A 19,295-nucleotide genomic window follows, 5' to 3' on the forward strand; every position below is an offset into this window, starting at 1 on the left:
CGGGGGCAGGGAGCTTGGGGTCTCCTTCCCTCCGGGGGCAGCTCTGCAGGGCTCCCCGGGTGCTGTGGGTAGCTTGTTTTGGGGTTCCCGATGAGGCCATGCAGCCTCACCTCCCCGGCTGCCGGCACAGAGGGCTGTGCCTGGCCTCGGGTGATGATTTCCCGGTGCGCAGCCCTCGCTGGGCTGCCTGAGGTTCGGGGAGCTGAGCTGCTCCGGCCGGGCAGGGAGGGAGCCCATGGGGTCCTGAGCCAGCCTGGTGCATGGGCACCAGTGGGTGCTGCTCCTTCTCCCCACTGACGGCGGGCACTTTCTCCCCACGCCGTAGCTGTGTGCCCCTCGGACCTCCAGCAGCTCTGGAAGGAGGTCACGGCCGCCCAGCCTGTCGAGGACAGCATTAAGCAAGAAGGTCTCGACCTCACCACCAACACCTCCAACTCTACCTCGTTTTCGGCCGCCAAGGTCTCGCCTCCCATTTCCCATCACCCTCTGCCCAATGGACAGAGCACCATGCACACGCCGAGAAGGGACAGGTAGAGCCGGGTCGGGCCCTGGCACTTCGTGTTTTTTACCCCCAGAGGGGTGGAAGGGGTCGGGATCTGTCACCCGTGGGGCTGGCAACAGGGTTGGGAGGATTGGGGGGCTTCTGCCCACCCCATAAACAAGTCGTATTGCTGTTTTGCTGCACCCATGTGCCCGTGGAGGGCAAGGAGGCATCGCTGCAGTGTCTCCTGTGGGTCCCTGAGGGCTGGCCCCATGCACAGGAATGCTCGAGCATGACGGCTGCCCCGTCTGACTGTCCCTTTCCGTCTTCTGCAGCTCTTCCCACGAAGAGACCCCCAGCTCCCACCCGCTTTACGGCCACGGAGAGTGCAAGTGGCCTGGCTGCGAAACCCTCTGTGAGGACTTGGGACAGTTTGTCAAGTAAGTGCTCCCCTTTTTGGGGGACGTTTTCCTGAAGGAGGGAAGAGCCCGCGCTCTCGGGCTGGGACAGCATGGGGCTCGCAGAGGGGGAGACCCTGTGGGGTCTGGACACCCCAAGGTCTGTCTGCCCGGAGCAGGGGGCCCACTGCAAAAAGAGGAAACACTTGGAGGTTGCTGCTAGAGGAGAAGAGGCCCAACGCGGCGGGCAGGAGCAGGGAGCAGGCGAGAGGAGTTTGCAGCTCCACTCCTGGGGGGCGAGAGGAGGCGAGGAAGCAGATGGCAGCGCGGCAGCCTGCTGACACTGCTTGTGGGCTCTGGCGCTGACTGATTAACTCTGCTGTCGAAGAGCCCTCTTCTAGCGTCAGGGTCAAACAAATTGTTTTCACGCTTCGTCAGAGGTTTACTTAATTAGTTCATTTGCAATTAGATCTCTTTGTAGCCAGGATTTTTAGCAAAGACATCAGAAGGAACTGACGGGCTTGCTTGCTCCTTCCCCCCCGCCTCTCCGGCTGTCTGCTCAGCGCGACGGCCGCATGCTTCCATCTCCATCGGCGAGGTTTTGGGTTTTTACAAACCAGTCCCATCCTCTGCCACACGCTCGGGGCTGGCTCTGGTGGGAGCATCCCCCTGACCACACCGGCTGCCTCGTTCCCAGGGAAGGAGCTGGGCAGAGGCCTCGCACAGGAGGATGAAGAGGAGCGAAAGCAGCCTGGGGAGGCTGGGGGAGCATTGCCGGGTGGCGACTGAGTGAGTGAATGAGTCAGGCTCCTGTGTCCTCTGACACATGGGGTGAACCTAGATAAGACATCTCCTCCTGCCTCTCTGGGCATGTTTACATGGCACGGGGCAGACGAGCAAGCTCCGGTTTGGAAGCTGGAGCCTGGGGTTGGCAGGGGATGGCCAGGGCTGGCTCACAGTGCCGGGAGAGCCCTGCTGTGCCCGCCAGGGCTGTAAAGTCCCTGTGCCCTGCGTCCCGCGTCCCACCTGCCTGCCACTCTAAGCACACCTAGGGCTTGCAGGAGCAAGCTGCCTGAGGGGCAGCCTCCCCAACAGCACTAGTGAAGTGTTTCTCTCCCCTCTCTGCTAACCTGAGCACGTGTCGGGGTGTGGGACAGGCAGATGGAAAACTTCCAGAGCCCAGCTGCAGCGCAGACCTTGCTTTTGAGTCCAGGCATCAGCTTTGAGCCTCCTCTGCGCATCTCCTCCATGGAGTAGCTTGGAAGGACTCAGCGTTGGGGTGAAAAGGGGCAGTGAGTCCTTTGAGCAGTGGTTTATAAAAGCCTATGAGGGTTGGTGGGAGACGTCTCCGTTCCCACTCAGCACAGCCTAGGTCATCGATAGCTTTTTTCCTGGAGAAACAGCCGTGCCCTCAGTCTGCCGTGCGGGGAGAGGAGCGGGCGGCTCGGTCCAGCTGCAGCCCCGCAGAGCAGGGCTGAGGCACCGGTGAGGTTTGCTCACATACAGGCTTGGCAGCTGGTCCCAGTTACCTAACTTGTTTTTGCAAGTTGGGGCTGGAATTCTCTCGCAAACAGCCGGGTGAGATTCCTGCCATCTTCCGCATCCGGACTGAGGGTAGATACTTGGTCCTGGAGAACATTGGCCCATGGCCCTGGGACACCTGTGTGTTTCCCAGCGTCAGTTGCCACCTTTCGGGGTGTTCCCAGGGTGGCCCTGGAACAGTTTGCCCTGCCACCCAGCATCCTCCCTCCGACGTGTCCAACTCCTCCGGTGAGGACCCCCCCACGTTTGCAACCACCCCAGCAAGGTCGTGGCTTGGCCGTACGACGTCTTCGGGGCTCTGTGCATCCCCAGGCTGCCGCTTTGCTGGGTCCGGAGTCGAGGCACCCCACAAGGCAATGCCAGGATGTCCCTGGCTCTGCAGCAAGTTGTGTCCCTGTCACCTGCTGCTCGCCTCTGCCAGGAGCCCTTCCCCTCCCCGAGGAGGAGGGAGAGCGGCGAGGACCAAAGGTCCTTGTGCTTTATAAACATAAAGTGCCTTATAAACATAAGGCATGAAAGCAGTAGGATGAGGAGCACCCTGGAAATGTCACCTTCTGCCTTCAGGGGTTTCCTTAAAGGGTGTAAGTAAACCTCCATAATGCTGCCTTTGTCCTGGAAACCTGCTCCTCAGGTCCTCCCTGGCGCCTCCTGCCAGCAGCCTTCTCAAGGACTTTCCATCAACCAGTGGCTGCTCCTAAACACCACCCGGCTGCCCTGGGGCTGCCAGGGGCAGGGCTGGTTGTCTACAGCTGCCTTCAGCCTGGGTTTGGGGAGGAGGCACAGCCCAGTTTGCTTGGCTGCCTTCGTGCCTCAGTTTCCCTTCTGCTCATCACGCTTCGGGCAGCAGTGCTGGAGCATCCCCAGCACGGGCAGCACCTCGTGGGCATCCCCGGGCGCTGCTGCAGTACAGGTGCTTTGCAGGTCGGGGCTGATCTGTGGCTCTGGTGGAGGGGCTGCGTTTCGGGCACGTCCAGGTGTAAAGCCCTGTGTCCTTCTCCCCAGACACCTCAATACAGAACATGCACTTGATGACCGAAGCACGGCCCAGTGTCGAGTCCAGATGCAAGTGGTACAGCAGCTGGAAATACAGGTGGGTATTGGCCCAGCCTCGAAGGATGCCTGTTTAAAAAGCCATCTCCTTTCCAAATCTGCAATGACTTGGCTGCTCTCTGCAGGAGGGGAGTGGTGAGGGTTGGGGGCCACTAGCAAAATAACTAGCCACTCCAGTGTCACAGGGACTCATTTTAAGCATCCTTCCCAAACAGGGGTGCTGCCCCTGGCCAGGCAGTGGTCCTGATGGGAATCAAGACCTGGAAGACCCTCTAACTGGTTCCCCCTCCAATACCAGCATCCCTGCACGATTATGGTGGGGCTGGAGGATGGGATAAGCTGTCCCTCCTGCCCAAAGCATCCCTGTGGGTCCAAGGAGGTGCCACAGACCTGGAAGGCACGTGCTGCCTGGGGGGCGCCTGTCCACAGGCGGGACATGGGCTCTGCCCCAGCCCTCGTGCCCAGCCATGCCGCAGCAAGAGCCACGGGGCTGCTGGGCTCATTGGAAATCAGGCCACTTATTTTGGTGGCTGAGCGTGGGTCTTTGGAGCCCGACTTTGGGGTGCTATTTTTGGAAAGCCAGTTCTTTAAATAGTGCCTTTCCCAGCATCTCTGACTCCCTGACGTGCCGTGCGTAATTCAGTTAATAGAGAAGGGAGGGGGGAAAAATGGGAGGAAACAGAGGGGTTTCATCTTGGGACTTGAAAGGCAGCGAGGGGGAAGGTGGGATGGGGCAGGGGTCCCTGTCAGAAGGTCGCTCACCAAGACCCCGGTGTTGTGACAGTGCCTGGATGCCCGGCTGTTTGGCCAGGGGCTGGCAGGAGCTCGAAGCAGTTTGCGTCCATCGCTGCACGTGGTGATGGGAATCATTGCGGGGGATGCCAGCCCTGGGGGGCAGCGGGCCACGATGTGCGGCAGCCTTGGCAGCCTCCACGCGGAGTTACAGTAACGGGGGCTGCAGGGCGGCAGGGGCAGCAAAACCTTCCCTGGGCAGGGAGGCTGCGAGGCTGTCTGGGCACAGCCCTGCGATTGCATCCTGCGCCCCAGCCCTCGCTAAAGTGAGAGGTTGAAAGCAATTACTGGGGCTTAAAGAGAGGACAGAAAGGAAGCGGGGAAAAAAGCGTGGAGGGGGGGAAGCTGAAGGATGAGCAGAAAGCTGCGTGTGCAGAGAGGAGAACCTGCCACCGGAGCTACCAATTATAAAGTTTTCAGCTCGGAGCTCCCGCTGTGCTGGTGGAGAGCGTCTGCATCACGAGGGGAGACCTGTCAGCTCTAATGAGCACCACGACAGTGCGCTCCAAACTTGCAGCAAACTCTGCTCTGGCTCCTGCCTTTAACTCCTTCCTTGCCCAGCTCCAGCGCCTGCCTGGGGAGGGGGCTTGGCTGGGGGGGAGATGGCAGCACACGGGGACACGGCTGAGCCCTGAGCTTGAGGGGTCGCGGGGGAAAGGGAAGGTGACGGGAAGAGAGCGGGTGTCAGATCCCATCGCCTCCACCGGCCTCAAAATCTCTCCTGGTGCCACAGTGAATATTTCACCCTTCTCCGCGCTCCGGGGAGCAAACAGGCGGGAGCACGCAATTAAAGCGATGTTATGCATCCAGGTGGACGGGTGGACGGACGGAGGGGTGGGTAGATGGACAGGGAGCCGCTGGTGAGCGGGAGGCAGCAGAGGCTGGAGGAGGGCGAAGGGGACGGGGACGGCTGGCACCAGGGTGCGGGTACCAGAGCACCCGGGAAGGACAGCGAGGGTTGCAGTGGGTGGCCGGGACAGGGCCATGCTGGTGGTGGCAGCCTGAAGGTGTGAGAAATGACTCCATTTCACCATACATTTTTCATCTGGCTGCACATGCGGAGCTGGAGCAGCAGCAGCCCCCGTGCTGCTGGCGATGGATGCCGTAGCCCCCTGCAGAGCCACGGTCCCCCTGGGGCTCTCGGGAGGGCTCAGCATCAGGCAGGAGAGGGCTCCTGTGGGGACACCGGTGGATGCTGCCTGCCCAAGAGCCAGGGCTGGGGGCTTGGTGGGCAGCTCCTCCAGGCCGTGGGCACCTCCGCGGGTGACTGCCAGCACTGCCTGACCATCTCCCTTCTGCTTCTTGCCTCCCACAGCTGGCAAAGGAGAGCGAGCGTCTCCAAGCAATGATGGCCCATCTTCACATGAGACCTTCAGAGCCAAAGCCTTTCAGCCAACCTGTAAGCGTGCATCCTCCTCCTGCCCACGTACGTCCCTGCAGCCGCTCCCTCTCCTCCCCTTTCCCCTTGCTGCTGGCTGCAATCCCTCCCTACCCTGCGCATGGTCACCATGGCCCTGCGCGGCCCGGCTGGACGGGCTCCCTGGGATGGGCATGCCCTGGCTCTGCTCCAGTGCATGTAGCCTGGTCTCTTGTGCAAGGCATCAGGCAGGAGTGAAACGCATCCTGTGTCAGCGTGTTCTGCTGCTCCACTAGCTCAGACATGTAGCGGTTGCATCCCGTCCCGTGGTTGCAGCCTGTTCTGTGGGTGCATCCTTTCCCGCGGTTGCATCCCAGCCCATGGTTGTGTCCCATCCCCACTGAGCCCGGCTAGTCTCCCCCTTGCAAGCCCTTCGCTGCCTGCTTTGCGGCTTGAGCCAGCTCAGGCCCCGCCAAGCTGCCGGTGTGCCGGGGGCTCTCCCAGCCCCTGCCTTCCCCGTGCCGGTGCCCAACCGCCTGCCCTCCCTCCCGCCTGTCTGTGCAGCTGAACCTGGTCTCCAGTGCCACCCTCTCCAAGAGCACTTCCGACACGTTCCCTGACGGCTTACCTCATCCCCCCACCTCCGCCACGGCGCCCATCACCCCCCTGCGGCAGGGCCCCTCCGTCATCAGCTCTTCCACTTTACACAACGTGGGACCCATCCGCAGGAGAAACTCGGAGAAGTTCTGCACCCCAATATCTTCAGGTGAGCTCCGGGATGGGGCTCAGCACCCTCCATCGTGTGGTCCCCAGGTCCCAAAGTGGGTCCCTTCACCTCCCACCCCCCATTTCTTGTCCCCTCTCCAGAACTTGCACAGAATCACGAGTTTTACAAAAACGCAGACGTCCGGCCGCCCTTCACGTACGCCTCGCTCATCCGGCAGGTGAGTGGCTCCCCGTGCTGCGGGGTTCAGCTCTGCACCCTGAGACCTGCCTATAGGGCACCCTGGGCAAAGCTGTGCTCCCCTGCACTTCCTCGGTCCTGGGGGAGCCCCCATGCCTGCTGAACCCCTATTTCTGGCCATCGTGCCTCGCCACGGGACAGGCATCGAAGCCCCCCAGGGTGTCGCAAGTGATGCTCTTGTCCCCTCTCTGGTTTCCCAGGCCATCCTGGAGACCCCTGACAGGCAGCTAACGTTGAACGAAATCTATAACTGGTTCACGCGGATGTTTGCCTACTTCCGGAGGAACACGGCCACCTGGAAGGTGAGAGCAGCCCTGCTCAGCGCCGTGGGGCTCACCCCACCCCACCCGGGGCTCACCCCATCCCACCCAGGGCTGCCTGCTGCGGGACATGCTCCAGCTTGTATGGGCACCTGGGGTGAAGGACCGGCTCATTGCACAGCTCTGGGATGGTGCAGGAAATTATTTTGTGGATAAATCCCACGGTTTTCCCCCCCCGAAATGCATCCCTGGTCTTTGGGGATGCATTATCCATGCAGTAGGGTACAGCAACGGGCCCACGCTGTAGAAACCCGGGGCTTTCTGTGCCGCTGGGGCTGGAGCAGAGCCAGGAGAAGGGCAGAGAAAAGAGCGAGACACTCAAAATAGCAAATAAGGTTAATGATAACCCGGGGGCGGGTGGCACGCGGTGCCACAGCCGGGCTGGGAGAGGCGGCGGCTGGGTCTCGGCAGTGGCCGGCGATGCTGGTGCTGGTCCGTGGGGACGGAGGGAGGGTGGCGGTGGCTGGGGGTCTGTTGGCGAGCGGGAGCACCCATAGCTCTGCTGCAAGACCCCAGGTGGGTGCCTGTGCCCGTCGGCTCCCCCCACCTGGTGCATGGTGCCGTACGGGCAGGTATCGGGGAAGGTTTTTGGCACCGAGGTACCGTTTGTCACTGGCCTGGGCTGATGCACGTGAATATTGGGGGCAGTGTCTTGGGGCAGTGCCCGGGCGCTGGGGCCGCTCCTGCCTCGGTTATTTAGAAATCACCAAATCTGAGAGAAGCGAGAAAACTAATCTCAGAGGAAAGGAGTTGTTGTGAGAAGGAGCAGTTGTTTATTGTTTCCTGCTGCATGTACTAAGACACAGCTTCGTCCTGCTCAGGGTAACAAGCTGTAAAGTGGCAGGGGGAGACTTATGCTTAAAAAGAAAACATTAGGATAAACGAGGTGCAAGTGAGGTGGTGCATTTTGAAAGGGTTAAAGGAGGAATCGGTTGCTCTGGAGCCCAGGACACTGCGCGTTGCTGCTGCAGATCAGAGCTGACTGCAGCAGGGCTTTGCTTCTCTGCAGCAAACTTTGGGTGAATAACAGGCGTTTTGGCACCGGAATGCTACAGGTGGCCCCTGGCTTTGGCACGGCCATCCCGAGCATCCCCATGTGCCGAGTGGGTAGGAGGGTGGTGGCAAGGAGCAGAGCAGGAGCAGGCAGCGGTGCCTGGGAGGGTTTCGGTGCTGGCCGTGGCCCTGCGTCGGTCTGGAGTCCCCCTCACGGCACGCATGCAGCACTGCAAGCCGGCGCCGCACGGCGCGGGAGCATCGCTGGAGCATCGCTGCCCGCTGCCACGGGTGCCCCGGCCAGGCCCGTGGGGGCACCCCCGTGTTTGCGGAGAGGGTGCGAAGGGGTGGGGAGCACTGGGGCAGAGAGCCCGGTGCGGCCATCGCTGCTCCCAGAACGGTGTCTTGCCGTGGGACAGAGCAGGGTCCATCTGGAGCAGCACTTTCCCTGCTCTGTGCCTCAGTTTCCCCATCTGTGGAATGAGATAATGGCAGGTGAAAATGCCTTTTTCCTTCGCTTTCACTAGCTGAAAGGAATGAATGTTTTGGGGTTTTTGATTTATTTGTAGCTCCCACACACCCCGTGTTACCCAATGGCAGATGTCTCAGAGAGGGGCATCCCTCAGGCCTTCTAGTTCCCTTTTAGCTGCTCTTTATCTTTTCCTGTTCCACCACCAAAAGGGATGGCAGGGAATTAAAAAGAGCCAGAGAGGGATGATTCCCTTCACAACTTTCTATGTCCAAGGCCAGGCTTCTTTTGAAGGAGGGGGATGCACAGGAAAAAAAAAAATGTATTTCCACTCTTCAGAAAACCACCGTTTCTGCTGCAGCTTCTCCCTCATCTCCTGCCTCCACTGCCCCCCCCCCCCGCGATGGGGTAGGGGTGCCGGGGGCCAAGGTGGGTACCCCGTCCCCACAGCGGGACAGAGCCGTGGTGCGGCACGGGGACCCATTGGGAGACCCCCAGCACGGCACAGGGAGCAGGGCCGGGGCCGTAAAGCAAACATCATTAGAAAAGACAAAGATGAGAAGCAAACAGAGCAGCCAAGTCTGGCACTGAACAAATACTCTGTCGAAACACAAAAGCCACATCAGGATGAGGCAGGGACCGCACCACCGGCACCGGGCAGGAGGATTCCCATGTTGGGGGGGTCTCGCCTGGCATCTCTCCCACGTCCCGGGGCCAGCACCCTGCCCGACACCCAGCACCGGGGACGGGGCATCCCAGGCTCTGGCGACGCTGAATCACATCCTGCCTGGTGCCAGGATTTATTTTATCTCCACTTTTGCCTTTGCAAACATGTACCTGCCGGTGCCTAGAAGCAGGGGGTGTCACGGAGGGAGAGGGGGATGTGGGTGCTGCCGGGCCAGGGCTGCGTCTCCACGTGCAGGAAAGGTTTCGGCTTTGCCACGCTTCTTGCCTTTAATCAGGGCTTTGTTTGGACGAGGAGTCCCCTGTGTGCACAGGAAGGAGGAAGGGGAGCGCGAGGTAGGATCCGGCCCCGGCGAGGGGAGGAAGTCCTGTGTTTGCTCGCCAGGGGACAGGGGTTCAAGGGCAGCGGCCGACCCAGCGCCGGCCAGACTTCAGACCCTCGGGCATGGGCAGGGAGACGGGTATTTGCAGGGACGGTGCAAGGACAGGGCAAGGGCCAGGGGCTCATCCCACTCCCTCATTCATCCAGGAGCACAGCAGTCTGGGTCCCCCTTGGATTTCCAGCTCCCCAGGGTGCCTGTGTGTGCGGTGCCGAGGTGGCCAGGCCCTCCTCTGCAGTGATGCCAGCGTGGGGTCTCAGCACGAGGGATATCTCGGGCCCCGGGGCAGGGCACGTCCCAAACAGAGCATCCCTTTGGGTGGGAGCAGCGATGGCACCGGGCTGGGACCCGGCTCTGCGCCGTGCTGAGCATCCCCCAAGGAGCCGGGCCGGCTGCCGACCAGCGAGTTACTGGTGCAACCCACGGGTTCCCGGTTCCCCCCAAAACATCACATCAAACAGCATCAACTGTTCCTGAATCTCATTCCCCAGGATCCGGCTCCTGGGAGCCAGGGAGCTGCTTGCAAGGTTTCCCCTTTGGGCTGGCTCTGCCAAACAGCGAGAGGAGCGGGAGCCTGCCCGTCCCCGCTGCATGACCTGGCTCTGCTGGGGCCACCGCGGCAGCGCCGGGCACGACGGCACGGCCGGGGACACCGGGGCAGACAGGGGGCAGTGGGCGCAGGGCAGCGGCTGGAGGATGGATGGGTGGGTGGGTGGGTGGATGGATGGATGGAGGACAAGGGAAGGAGTCCAGCTTTGTTCGGTTTTGTCCTTAAATTAAAAAGAAAAAGGGGGGACAGTGCGATTTGATGAGTTTCCGGGAACTCTAACACTTTCCAGCGCGGGGGGGTTCGGTCCTTGTGTCTCCTTTTGCCTTGTTGTGTTGGCCGGCTCCTTTGTTTATACAGCCCCCGTTCGACCTTTTAAATTGCTGTTAATGTTTTAGCGTAACGAATTAGTCTCTCATCACGAATCAGGACTCGAAATAAAAAAAAAAAAAAAATAAAAAAACCCTCCGAGGCCAACTTCCTGAAATTGGGGTCATTCTCATTTGCAAGGCAGAGAATCTGAGAACCTTAATGCAAGGAAATTTATTCAAAGGCAGAGCCCCGGCGTGATTAGGCCCTTTGTAATTATAGCTCGGAGAGATTCCACTCCAGCCTCCTGCCTCCCTCATGGATTAGCAAGTGAGTCGGAAAAATACACAGGATTTAATTAGAGGCAAATTAAAATTGGTAATGAAATAGGGGCAGTAGCAAATGGCAGGGAGTTGGAAGGGGAAAAGGGAGCTGGTATCTCTCGGGGCTGCGCTGTCTGCCTACGTGTGTGTCTCTTTATTTTACATTTAGAAGAAGAAAGGGAGGGAAAGGACCAAAAAGGAGCGTAGGGGGAAAGAAAAAGAAAGGAAAAGATTAGCCAGCTTTGCCAAGCATTGCCGAGCGAGCTGCAGCGGAGAGGGTGGCTCTGCTCCCTGCTCCTTGCTGGGGTGAATTGTCCCTTGTCCCGCGCTGTCCCCATCTTCCTCAGCATCTGGCCAAGACCCCCGAAACGGGGTCGTGTCCCACGTGCGGCTCAGGGGCTCAGCTCCTCACCCGCTCAGTGCTGATGGGGTGAGCGAGCATTTGCAGCATCCCCAGGTGGCTTTGCAGAGCGTTTGGCTCTCGACAAGCCGAGCGCGGCTGGGGCAACCTGGAGCCCTGGGGACCCACAGGGGCTGGGCAGGGAGGAGGATGGGGAGGAAGAGGAGGGGTCTGGGTGGCATGGCGAGGGCCGTGCCGCTGAGCTCTCCTGCCCGCTCTGCCCACAGAACGCTGTCCGCCACAACCTGAGCCTGCACAAATGCTTCGTGCGTGTGGAGAACGTCAAGGGAGCTGTCTGGACCGTCGACGAGCACGAGTACCAAAAGCGAAGGCCACCAAAGATGACAGGGTGGGTCCCGCTCTCCCGTGGGACGCAGCCCGGGAGCCGCGCTCACACCCACCTCCGCTGCCAAACCCCTGGTCCCCGGGCTGGGAGCACTCAGCCGTGCATCGTTCTGCTTTTTCTCTTTCTGCAGGAGTCCGACTTTAGTCAAAAACATGATTTCGGGACTCGGTTATGGAGCACTTAATGCAAGTTACCAGGTAAGGACCCAGTCCCGTCCGTGGCAGGGATGCAGGGGCACTAAACCTTCACCACTCCGCAGTCCCCTTTTCTATCGTGGTCTCGCATCCTCCATGCCTTGAACGGCTGCTGCTTTCTGTTGCAGGCTGCGCTGGCAGAGAGCAGCTTCCCACTGCTGAACAGCCCCACCATGATCAACACCAGCTCCGCCAGCGGCATGCTGCACGTGGGCCACGACGACGTGAGCAGCACCGTGGAGCAGGTCAACAGCAACGGCAGCAACAGCCCGCGCCTGTCCCCGCAGCAGTACAGGTCAGCCCGGCTGGGGACAAGGGATGGTGCCGGTGGCTCCTACTGGGATGCTGGAGGGTTTGGAGCTAAGGGACAGTGGCACTACAGGCACCAGGAGCTGCTCGTTGCCTCCCGTGGCTCCTGGCGCTACAGGCGAGGGGCAGCGTGGGGATGGAGGGGGTTTGGAACGAAAGCGTCACGGGGTTGTGGCCAGCGGGATCGGCTGCCTGAGGCTGAAGGCTTCCCTCCCCGCAGCCATCCAGTGCACGTGAAGGAGGAACCCGCCGAGGCGGAGGATGACAGCAGACCCGTCTCGCTGATGGCCACCACCAACCAGAATGTGACAATTCCCGACGACAGGGACCTGGAGGAGGAGCTGCCGGTGGAAGACTTGTCCTAAGGACCCCTTCCTCCTCCCCACCGAGGGGCAAACCCTTCCCACCCTCCTGGCCGGAGACCAAGCGACGGCTCCCACCTCCCCAAGGTGACCTTCGGCGTTAACCTGTTTTTTAAAGGCACTTCCACAAAGCAAAAGGGTTTCCTTGGTGTAACCACCTGTTGCTGACGGCGCATCCCTCCCGCTCCCCACTGCCCCGCGCTGTGGCCCCGGTGACTGACCGACCCCTGCCGCAGGGAACGTCCCGCGACACAAGAAGCAAAAACCTGAGAGCTGGACTTTTTCTCCCCTCCTCCCTTGGTTAGTGACTGGTGAACGAGGATGGTAGGTTGTCTCTGTCCGAAATGGTCCCTCCTTCCTTCCCTGTGCGCGGTGGGCACGGGGAAGGCACCTCCGTCCCCTCTTCCCCTGCGGTGCTCTGCTGCCCAGCGATGCTCGAGCCTCCACCAGCGACCGCCCCAGGGAGGGAAGGCGACGGCAGGAACCCACAGTTGTCTCTCCGTCCCCCAGTGGGTTTTGCACTAGGAGGGACCGTGAACCCTGCCCACGCGCTGCCTCCACCCAGCTTTGGGGGAAGAAACAGCAGAAACGGGGGTGTCTCTGCCATGGTCTGGACGTCAGGCTTGCACCATTGTCTCATGGCTGGGGAAGAATGCGGACCGGCACGTTGGTGGGACTGTGTCCCCTTTGCCTTGTCACCTCCAGCAGGTTCCTAAACTGCCCAGCAAGCAGAGCAGCCCACCCTGGGTCAGCTGCCCTCCCCGAGTCCGCCGGTCCCCAGCACCGGGCAGCGGCGACGCAGCTCCCCGCTTCCTTCTCAACACCAGCTGCAGCGGGTGACACCTCCCAGCCGTGCAGGGATGGCCGGCGGCCCGACATCAACTTCAGGGAAAGGCTCCTGGTCCCCCGCGCAGCCGGTTCCTCCTCCGAAGCCGGGGCAGGGTCTCCGAGGATGGGCAATGGCGCAGGGAGGCTGCACCCACCGCTGCCGAGCTTCCTCCTGGGGGGCACCCGCAGAGGAGCTGGTGCGGGCAGAGCCTGGCGGTGCTCGGCCATCCTGCTGGTAGCAAAGCCGGTGAAACCCCGTGGCGGCTGAACCTGGCCGTGGCCGGCGAGCCGAGCCTGCTGCCACCGGGGCTCCTGCTTTCATCTTTTCTTTTTGTTATCCTTTTGTGTGCGTGTGCGTCCAGATGGGAAGATACCAAAAGATTTCTAGAGACAGAAGGTCCGTAGTTCAAGTGAACAGATGGTATTAATGCCAAAAAAAAAAATATTAATAATAACGAGAACAACACAACCAAACACCCCTCTTCTCCCTGCTCTTTCTTTCTGTGGTGGTGATGTGGGTTCCCAGCGCCGGGCTCCTCCCGGCAGGCAGCCACGGCCTCCCCGGTGCCCCATGCTGGCCTCGGGGACCAGCACCTTCCCCGGCAAAGCCGGGCTGGCACTGGCTGTCCTGGCACGTGGTGGGGTCTTGGGGGACTTGCTGTGATGGCCATGGAGCTACTCTCATTTCTGAGCCCAGCTCCGGGCTCTCCCGAAGCGACCCTGAGCGCTGCTCCGTCCCTCCCCATCCCTGGTACCCTGGGTTGAGGCACCGGCGGTGGGGGCTGCATCACTGCTCCAGCACATGGCCCCTAGCCCCGTGCCGGGGTTGTGGCCTGGCACCCCCGGCAGCTGCGTTTTGGGTTGAAAATGCAACACACATCTGTGGGTTGGGGGCGGATGGTGCTTGTTTGTCCCTGTGTATCACCTCTGTGACATCCCCAAGGGGCTCTTGGCCCTGTGGCATGTGTCCCTGGGGCGAGCCTGTACCTTGGATCATCCTTTTTGCTGCCTGTTGCATCCTCAATACCCAGGTGGCTGCAGAGATGGGGGTCCCTGGCTCCCCCCCCACTGCAGCCATCAGTGAGGCTGAGCAAACCCCCCTGGCCTCGTTCCCCGTGTGCCACCACGGCACCATCCGGGGGATGCCGAGACTCTCGGGCAGCGGCAGCTGCCTGGGGGGGGGAGGCAGAGCCCAGTGGGGCTGTTAACAGGGGCCACCAGCATCCCCCCAGCTGGTGTTGCAGAGGAGGCAGTTTCCCCTCCCTAAAACCCCAGAAAACCCTTCAAAACGTGCCCTGCCCAGCCCCACGCGTGGGCGGCCGCCGCGGTGCGTGGGTGCTCGCCGCGCGGTGCCGAGCCGTGCCGAGCCGGCCTTCGCTAGGTGTCTCCACTCGACCCGTGTTTCTCCCCGCGCCGCAGCCTCGCTCGCTCCCTCGCTGCTGCCGAAATACCCGGGCGAGGAGGTTTGCCAGGCCGCCGGCTTCCCCTCGCCCTCCGGCCTCTCCTGGCTCGTCCCCGCTGCCGCCGGCTCCCAACCGGGCTTTGCCGGACACCAAAGACCCTGCCCGGGCTGGGGGGCACGAACCAAACCCCATCTCTTGCAGTGTGGGTGCAGCCCCGTCCCCCCAGTACCTCCAAAGGACCTGCGAGGCCGGAGGTGCCACGTATTTTCCCCAACTTACTTTGTTTTTTTCTTTCAGTCTTTTGGTTTTAAGTTATTGTTTTAAACAAGTTTACAGCTGCCACGGGTGGGTGTTGCTGGAGGGGGGGGGCTGGCGTCACGTATTGCTGCTTCGCTTGTGCAAAGGAGCAGGGCAGGGTGGATGGGGTGGATGTTGGGGTGCAGCCCCCAGCCCCCCCTCCGCTGCTGCTCGGCCGTGGTTCATCGTTGGCAGGGGGATCACCTGCCTCCATCCAGGCTTTTGGGTTTTTGGTTGGCATCGCCCTGGTGGGGGGGCAAATCGTGCTTCTTTATGGCAGCGCCAGCACCCAGCGTCACCCCTCTGTGCCACCCCTTGGTGTCACCCCTCGTGCTGCTCCAGCGTGCCTGGGACACCCCAGTGTCCCCGGGGAGGGAATGACCTGGCCTTGTACTGGTGTAATTCATCCTTTCCACAGAGAAGGGGGGATTTGCAGCCCGGTGCGTGCGGGCACGGCTGGTGCCGCAGGCGCTCGGGAGCTTGCATGGGTGCGGGGAGGCATTGCAGCCGAGGGTGGTGGGTGCTGCCGGCCTCGGCTCCCACCCACCACCGGGGGTGTTTTGCTGGTGGGTCCTTCCCTGCACCCACGGGGCCGTGTGTGGGTTCAGACCCCCTCACTGTTTTTCTGTGGGGTGTTTCAGTAGCGGCTCCCCTTCGCCTGCTCTTCCTGGGTCCTTTCCCTTCCTCGTGCTCTTCAAATTTAATTTTTTAGCAGCTGTTATTTTGCGTACAGTTGGGGCAAAATCCAAGGCGGTCGAAGCACAAAGCACACCTGGCATTGGCGGGCCCTCCAGCACCTGCTGCAGTTCCTCCTCGGGGTGGTTTTTTCTTAAGCTTTTTGAGAGGTACAGACACCCCTGAAATGCCTCCCAGAGCCAGGGCGAGCGCGTGCCTCCAGGTCCCCTCGGGTCCAGCCAAAGCCCCCGTACCCTCACGCTATCAACCCCGGGCTCTGCGAGGACAACCTGGCGCCTTCCCCCCCGCGCCATGTATTCCTGTAGGTCGTTAGGCGCCATCCTGGCTCCAAAGAGCACTATATATATATATTATATATATATAAATAAATATATAAATATAAAGGAGTTTTTTTCTTTAAACATGTGCACAGGTTTGGAAAGTCCTGTGGCTCCAGGTGATGCCTCTTCCCCGGCCGTTGCTGAAACGGGAATCACGGTGGGTGATTTCACGGGAAACGTGCCCGGTTTGATACTCAGGGGTAAATCTAATTCATTCTCTTACCCCCCACCCAGCCCGGCCGCCTCTGCAGGGTCCCGTCCCAACCCAGGCACCGTGTCCCCTCCCAGCCTCGCCCACCCCCCTTGCCCCTCCGGTTTATTTTTTCGCTGGTTTGAATTTTACAAAATTCTGCGTGTCTTACCTCAAACACACACCGGAGGTGGGGAGGGGAGAGAAGGAAGGCTAAAGGACCAAACGCAACGTGTGGCAGAATTGTATGTCTGTATATATTGAGATATATATATACTGGGTATAAACCTACCAACAGGAATTGTTCTTTTTGCTTTTTTTTCCTGGATATTTTGTTTAATTCCTGTTTCTTTGCCCCCTGGGGCAGTTCTGCGAGGGGAAGGTGTGGGCACCTCACTGTAAGTGAAGACATTTTTTCTGGTATCTCCCGCTGAAGGAATTACTCAGTTTTCCATGTTTTTCTTATTTTTTTTCCCGCTGTATGCCAAGAATGTGTAGAGCCGGGAGGGGGTTGGAAACCGGTGCTCGAAGGGGAGGGGTGCTGGTAGTACTGGGGGGCTGCTGGGGAGGCCAGCAGAGGCGAAGGGAAAGCTGCAGCTGAACCTGCGTTAAACCAAAGGGTTTCTTTGCTTTGTTTACACTCCTGGCCAGCCTCACTGCCCAAGAGGATCTCCCTGATCTAGGTTTTTGTTCTGGAAGTGCTGGGGAAGGTAGGGACGGGCCAGAGCCGGAGCCTGGGGACCCTCCACTCCCCGGAGGTGCCCACGGTAGCCCTGGGGGAGCCCAGGTGTGTGCCCAGGCCAGGGGCATCCCCATCCCCTGGCTGCTCCGGAGAAGTGCCAGCCCTGGCACAACCCCTTTTTTCCCCCCCCTTTTTTCCATCCTCTTTGGCGCTGGGTGGGAAGGTGATGCTGGGGAGGTGGGACGAGGTCCGAGGGGGCTGGAGGGTGGAGGGGAGGGAGGATGTGTATAAAGTGACCCTTTCTCTCCCGCCGCCGCCTTTGCTGCCGCATCCCTCGTGCTGTATAAAGGAAATAGCATTGCTGTGTATTTGTACTCTGAACTTCCGTGTGTCTGCATTGGCAGACGGTAAACCCTTGTACAGTAGATCTAGCTGCATGTAATCTGTATGGACAATGGCATTATAAAATGCAATAAAATAAATTACCTATCATGCTGCTGTGCTGGCTGCTTTGTTACGATTATTGACCAAAAAAAAATTAATCTGCATTTTTAATCCTTGTAGGCTCTTCAGCAGCAAGGGAGCGATGGTCAGCCCGGGCGCCAGAGGGGAGAGAAGTGACTTGCTCTGCCCTGGCAGCGTTGGGGTAGCTGGGGGGCTACAGCAGCCCTAGTAATTTAGGTCCCCATATCTACCCCCTCACCAGAACATGGGGCACTGGCTGAAATACGTGTTTCGGGTGGGTTTGAGCTGGCCAGCCTTGGGGGTCCCATCCTGCCCGCCGGGTGTTTGCTGGTGCTGCTGGTGGCATCGCAGCAGCACAGCCCCACGTCCGCCGGTGCTGGGAGCCATACGGTCACTGTGAGCTGCCAAACCCAGGGGGTTTTGTTGCCAACGCCGTAGAGCTGCACTGGCTGATGGGGAGCTGGGAGGTGCTCGGTTTCTTCTGCGAGTTCAATCCCCTCCAAGCCCCAGGGGGCAGAAGCACGGAGAGGGGACCCAGCAGCACCCACCCAGTGCCCCTAACATCCCTGGGTGCTGAGGCACTGCTCCCTGCATCGCAGAAACCTGGGAAGTGCCTGAATTTCCCTGGATGCCCTGATTGCAGGGCAGAGCCCTGCCAGCCCTCCACAGCACCCAGCTCACGCCGACAGGTGCCTGGGGATGGGGTGGGGATGGGGATGGGATGAGGTGGAAGCAGCCCCTGGAAAAGTGCAATGGCAGCTCAGATAGAAGTGTCCCTTCTCTTCCTTGCTAAACAGCCCCTGCTCCACGCTGCTGAGACAGGAAGGGTTTTCCCAAAGGCTGAGGCGAAGGTGAGTTGCTGGATGTTCGCTGGAGTTACTGCAGTAGGAGATCTGCCTGTAGAAAAAGCAAAATAGCAATAATTAAGACATTAATAATAAGTGTTTGCCACTGCCCATAGGTATTTTTTCTCCTACTACTTTTGTTGGTTTTTTTCTGTGTTTTTTTGTTGTTGTTGTTTTTAAAGAGCAGCTCTGCAGTGAAGCCCCTCCACCGCATGTTTTAACACATCCATGTCTGTGTTCTTCAGAGGCCTCTTAATCCAGCAGGAACAGCGGTACCCACCGGTCGCCCACGCTCCCTTGCACCGCAGAGCCCCCGGACAGCCGGACACACGGCACCCAGTGCTGTTGAGCCCACGGCTTGGCCCTGGCACGTGGCCCCGGCACGATGGCAAGCGAGGGGGCAGCTTCCCGGCGGCTCAGCACCCACTGCCAGAGGACTGGGGGTTTATTCAGAAGCACTCGCTGCTCATCAAGGCCCAAAAGCAGGGTCAGATTTGCAGCCTTGATATCTGCCTCTTAAAAACAAAAAAGTGAGGCTTTGGCACTCCCCTGGGGGAATCGACTCCCCGGGGCATCGGGGCTTCGCCGTCAGGAACTTTTGGCCATTGCATTATTTTTTTTCCTGAATACCCTCGCTCCGAGTCCCAGCCAGAGCTGCTGCAGCAAAGGGGACGGGGGTGAGGACAGGGCAGGGCAGGGAGCAGATTTCGGCTGCCACTGCAGCCCCCAGCTGCCTCGCAGCCCCCGTGGTTTGCAGCCCAGCGAAATGGCTGGCTCCCATCTGTGTCTAGACCCTGCCAATATTAATAGACTGTTATATCCCCTTTCCCTCCGCTGCTCCGTCTCAGCCAAACTTGCTTAATCTTTTTTCCAGTGGCCCTTTTCCAGGGCTCTTTGAACCACAGCCAACTTGCCGGTGGCTTCGTGGGGTGCGCTGAATGTGCCTCCACCAGCCCCTCGCCGCCCGCCCCGGGGGGCCCGAGCCAGCACCCGTGGGTGCACGAGCCGTGCAGAGAGGCCGGCGTCCCCATCCGCCGGCTCCCCAGCTCCCATGGGGAGGGCGCAGGGGCTCGCGGCCGAGCACGGGCTGTCGATCGCTTGGGGGAGCATGTGGCTTTGATTGATTTAACACTTGGTGAAAGAGCTTTTAACTTTTAAACTAGAAATTTTTTTCCTTTTTTTTTAATTTTCTTTTTTTTCCCCTTTTTTTTCTTTTTTTTTTTTTTTGCTACAGACATGAAAGCTTTCCTGGTTTGATTGCTAAACCAGTGTGTGGATGAGGGAAGAGACTGGGACCAGCCACCCCTTCCCTCAGCTCCTGGGTGCAGAGCAACTTCATGCACCCAGAA

General features: G+C 60.0%; 1 protein-coding gene across 8 annotated transcripts in view; it reads left to right on the plus strand.

The window, feature by feature from the left end:
- Positions 1–17,128, plus strand: part of FOXP4 (forkhead box P4) — a 66,610-nt gene extending 49,482 nt beyond the window's left edge. For 6 of the 8 annotated variants that reach the window (XM_064472169.1, XM_064472167.1, XM_064472173.1 and 3 more), the window contains 11 exons: positions 326–530; positions 817–921; positions 3,424–3,511; positions 5,579–5,689; positions 6,185–6,386; positions 6,488–6,564; positions 6,785–6,886; positions 11,237–11,358; positions 11,486–11,552; positions 11,678–11,844; positions 12,079–17,128. In XM_064472169.1, the coding sequence (XP_064328239.1) occupies positions 326–530; positions 817–921; positions 3,424–3,511; positions 5,579–5,689; positions 6,185–6,386; positions 6,488–6,564; positions 6,785–6,886; positions 11,237–11,358; positions 11,486–11,552; positions 11,678–11,844; positions 12,079–12,223 (1,391 nt within the window). In that variant the 3' untranslated portion in view covers positions 12,224–17,128. The remainder of the gene's footprint in view (positions 1–325; positions 531–816; positions 922–3,423; positions 3,512–5,578; positions 5,690–6,184; positions 6,387–6,487; positions 6,565–6,784; positions 6,887–11,236; positions 11,359–11,485; positions 11,553–11,677; positions 11,845–12,078) is intronic. The other 2 variants (XM_064472171.1, XM_064472174.1) reach the window with 1 other exon arrangement.
- Positions 17,129–19,295: the final 2,167 nt, after the last annotated feature.

This window comes from Phalacrocorax carbo, chromosome 23 (assembly GCF_963921805.1).
Source record: "Phalacrocorax carbo chromosome 23, bPhaCar2.1, whole genome shotgun sequence".
NCBI classification, from domain to species: domain Eukaryota; kingdom Metazoa; phylum Chordata; class Aves; order Suliformes; family Phalacrocoracidae; genus Phalacrocorax; species Phalacrocorax carbo.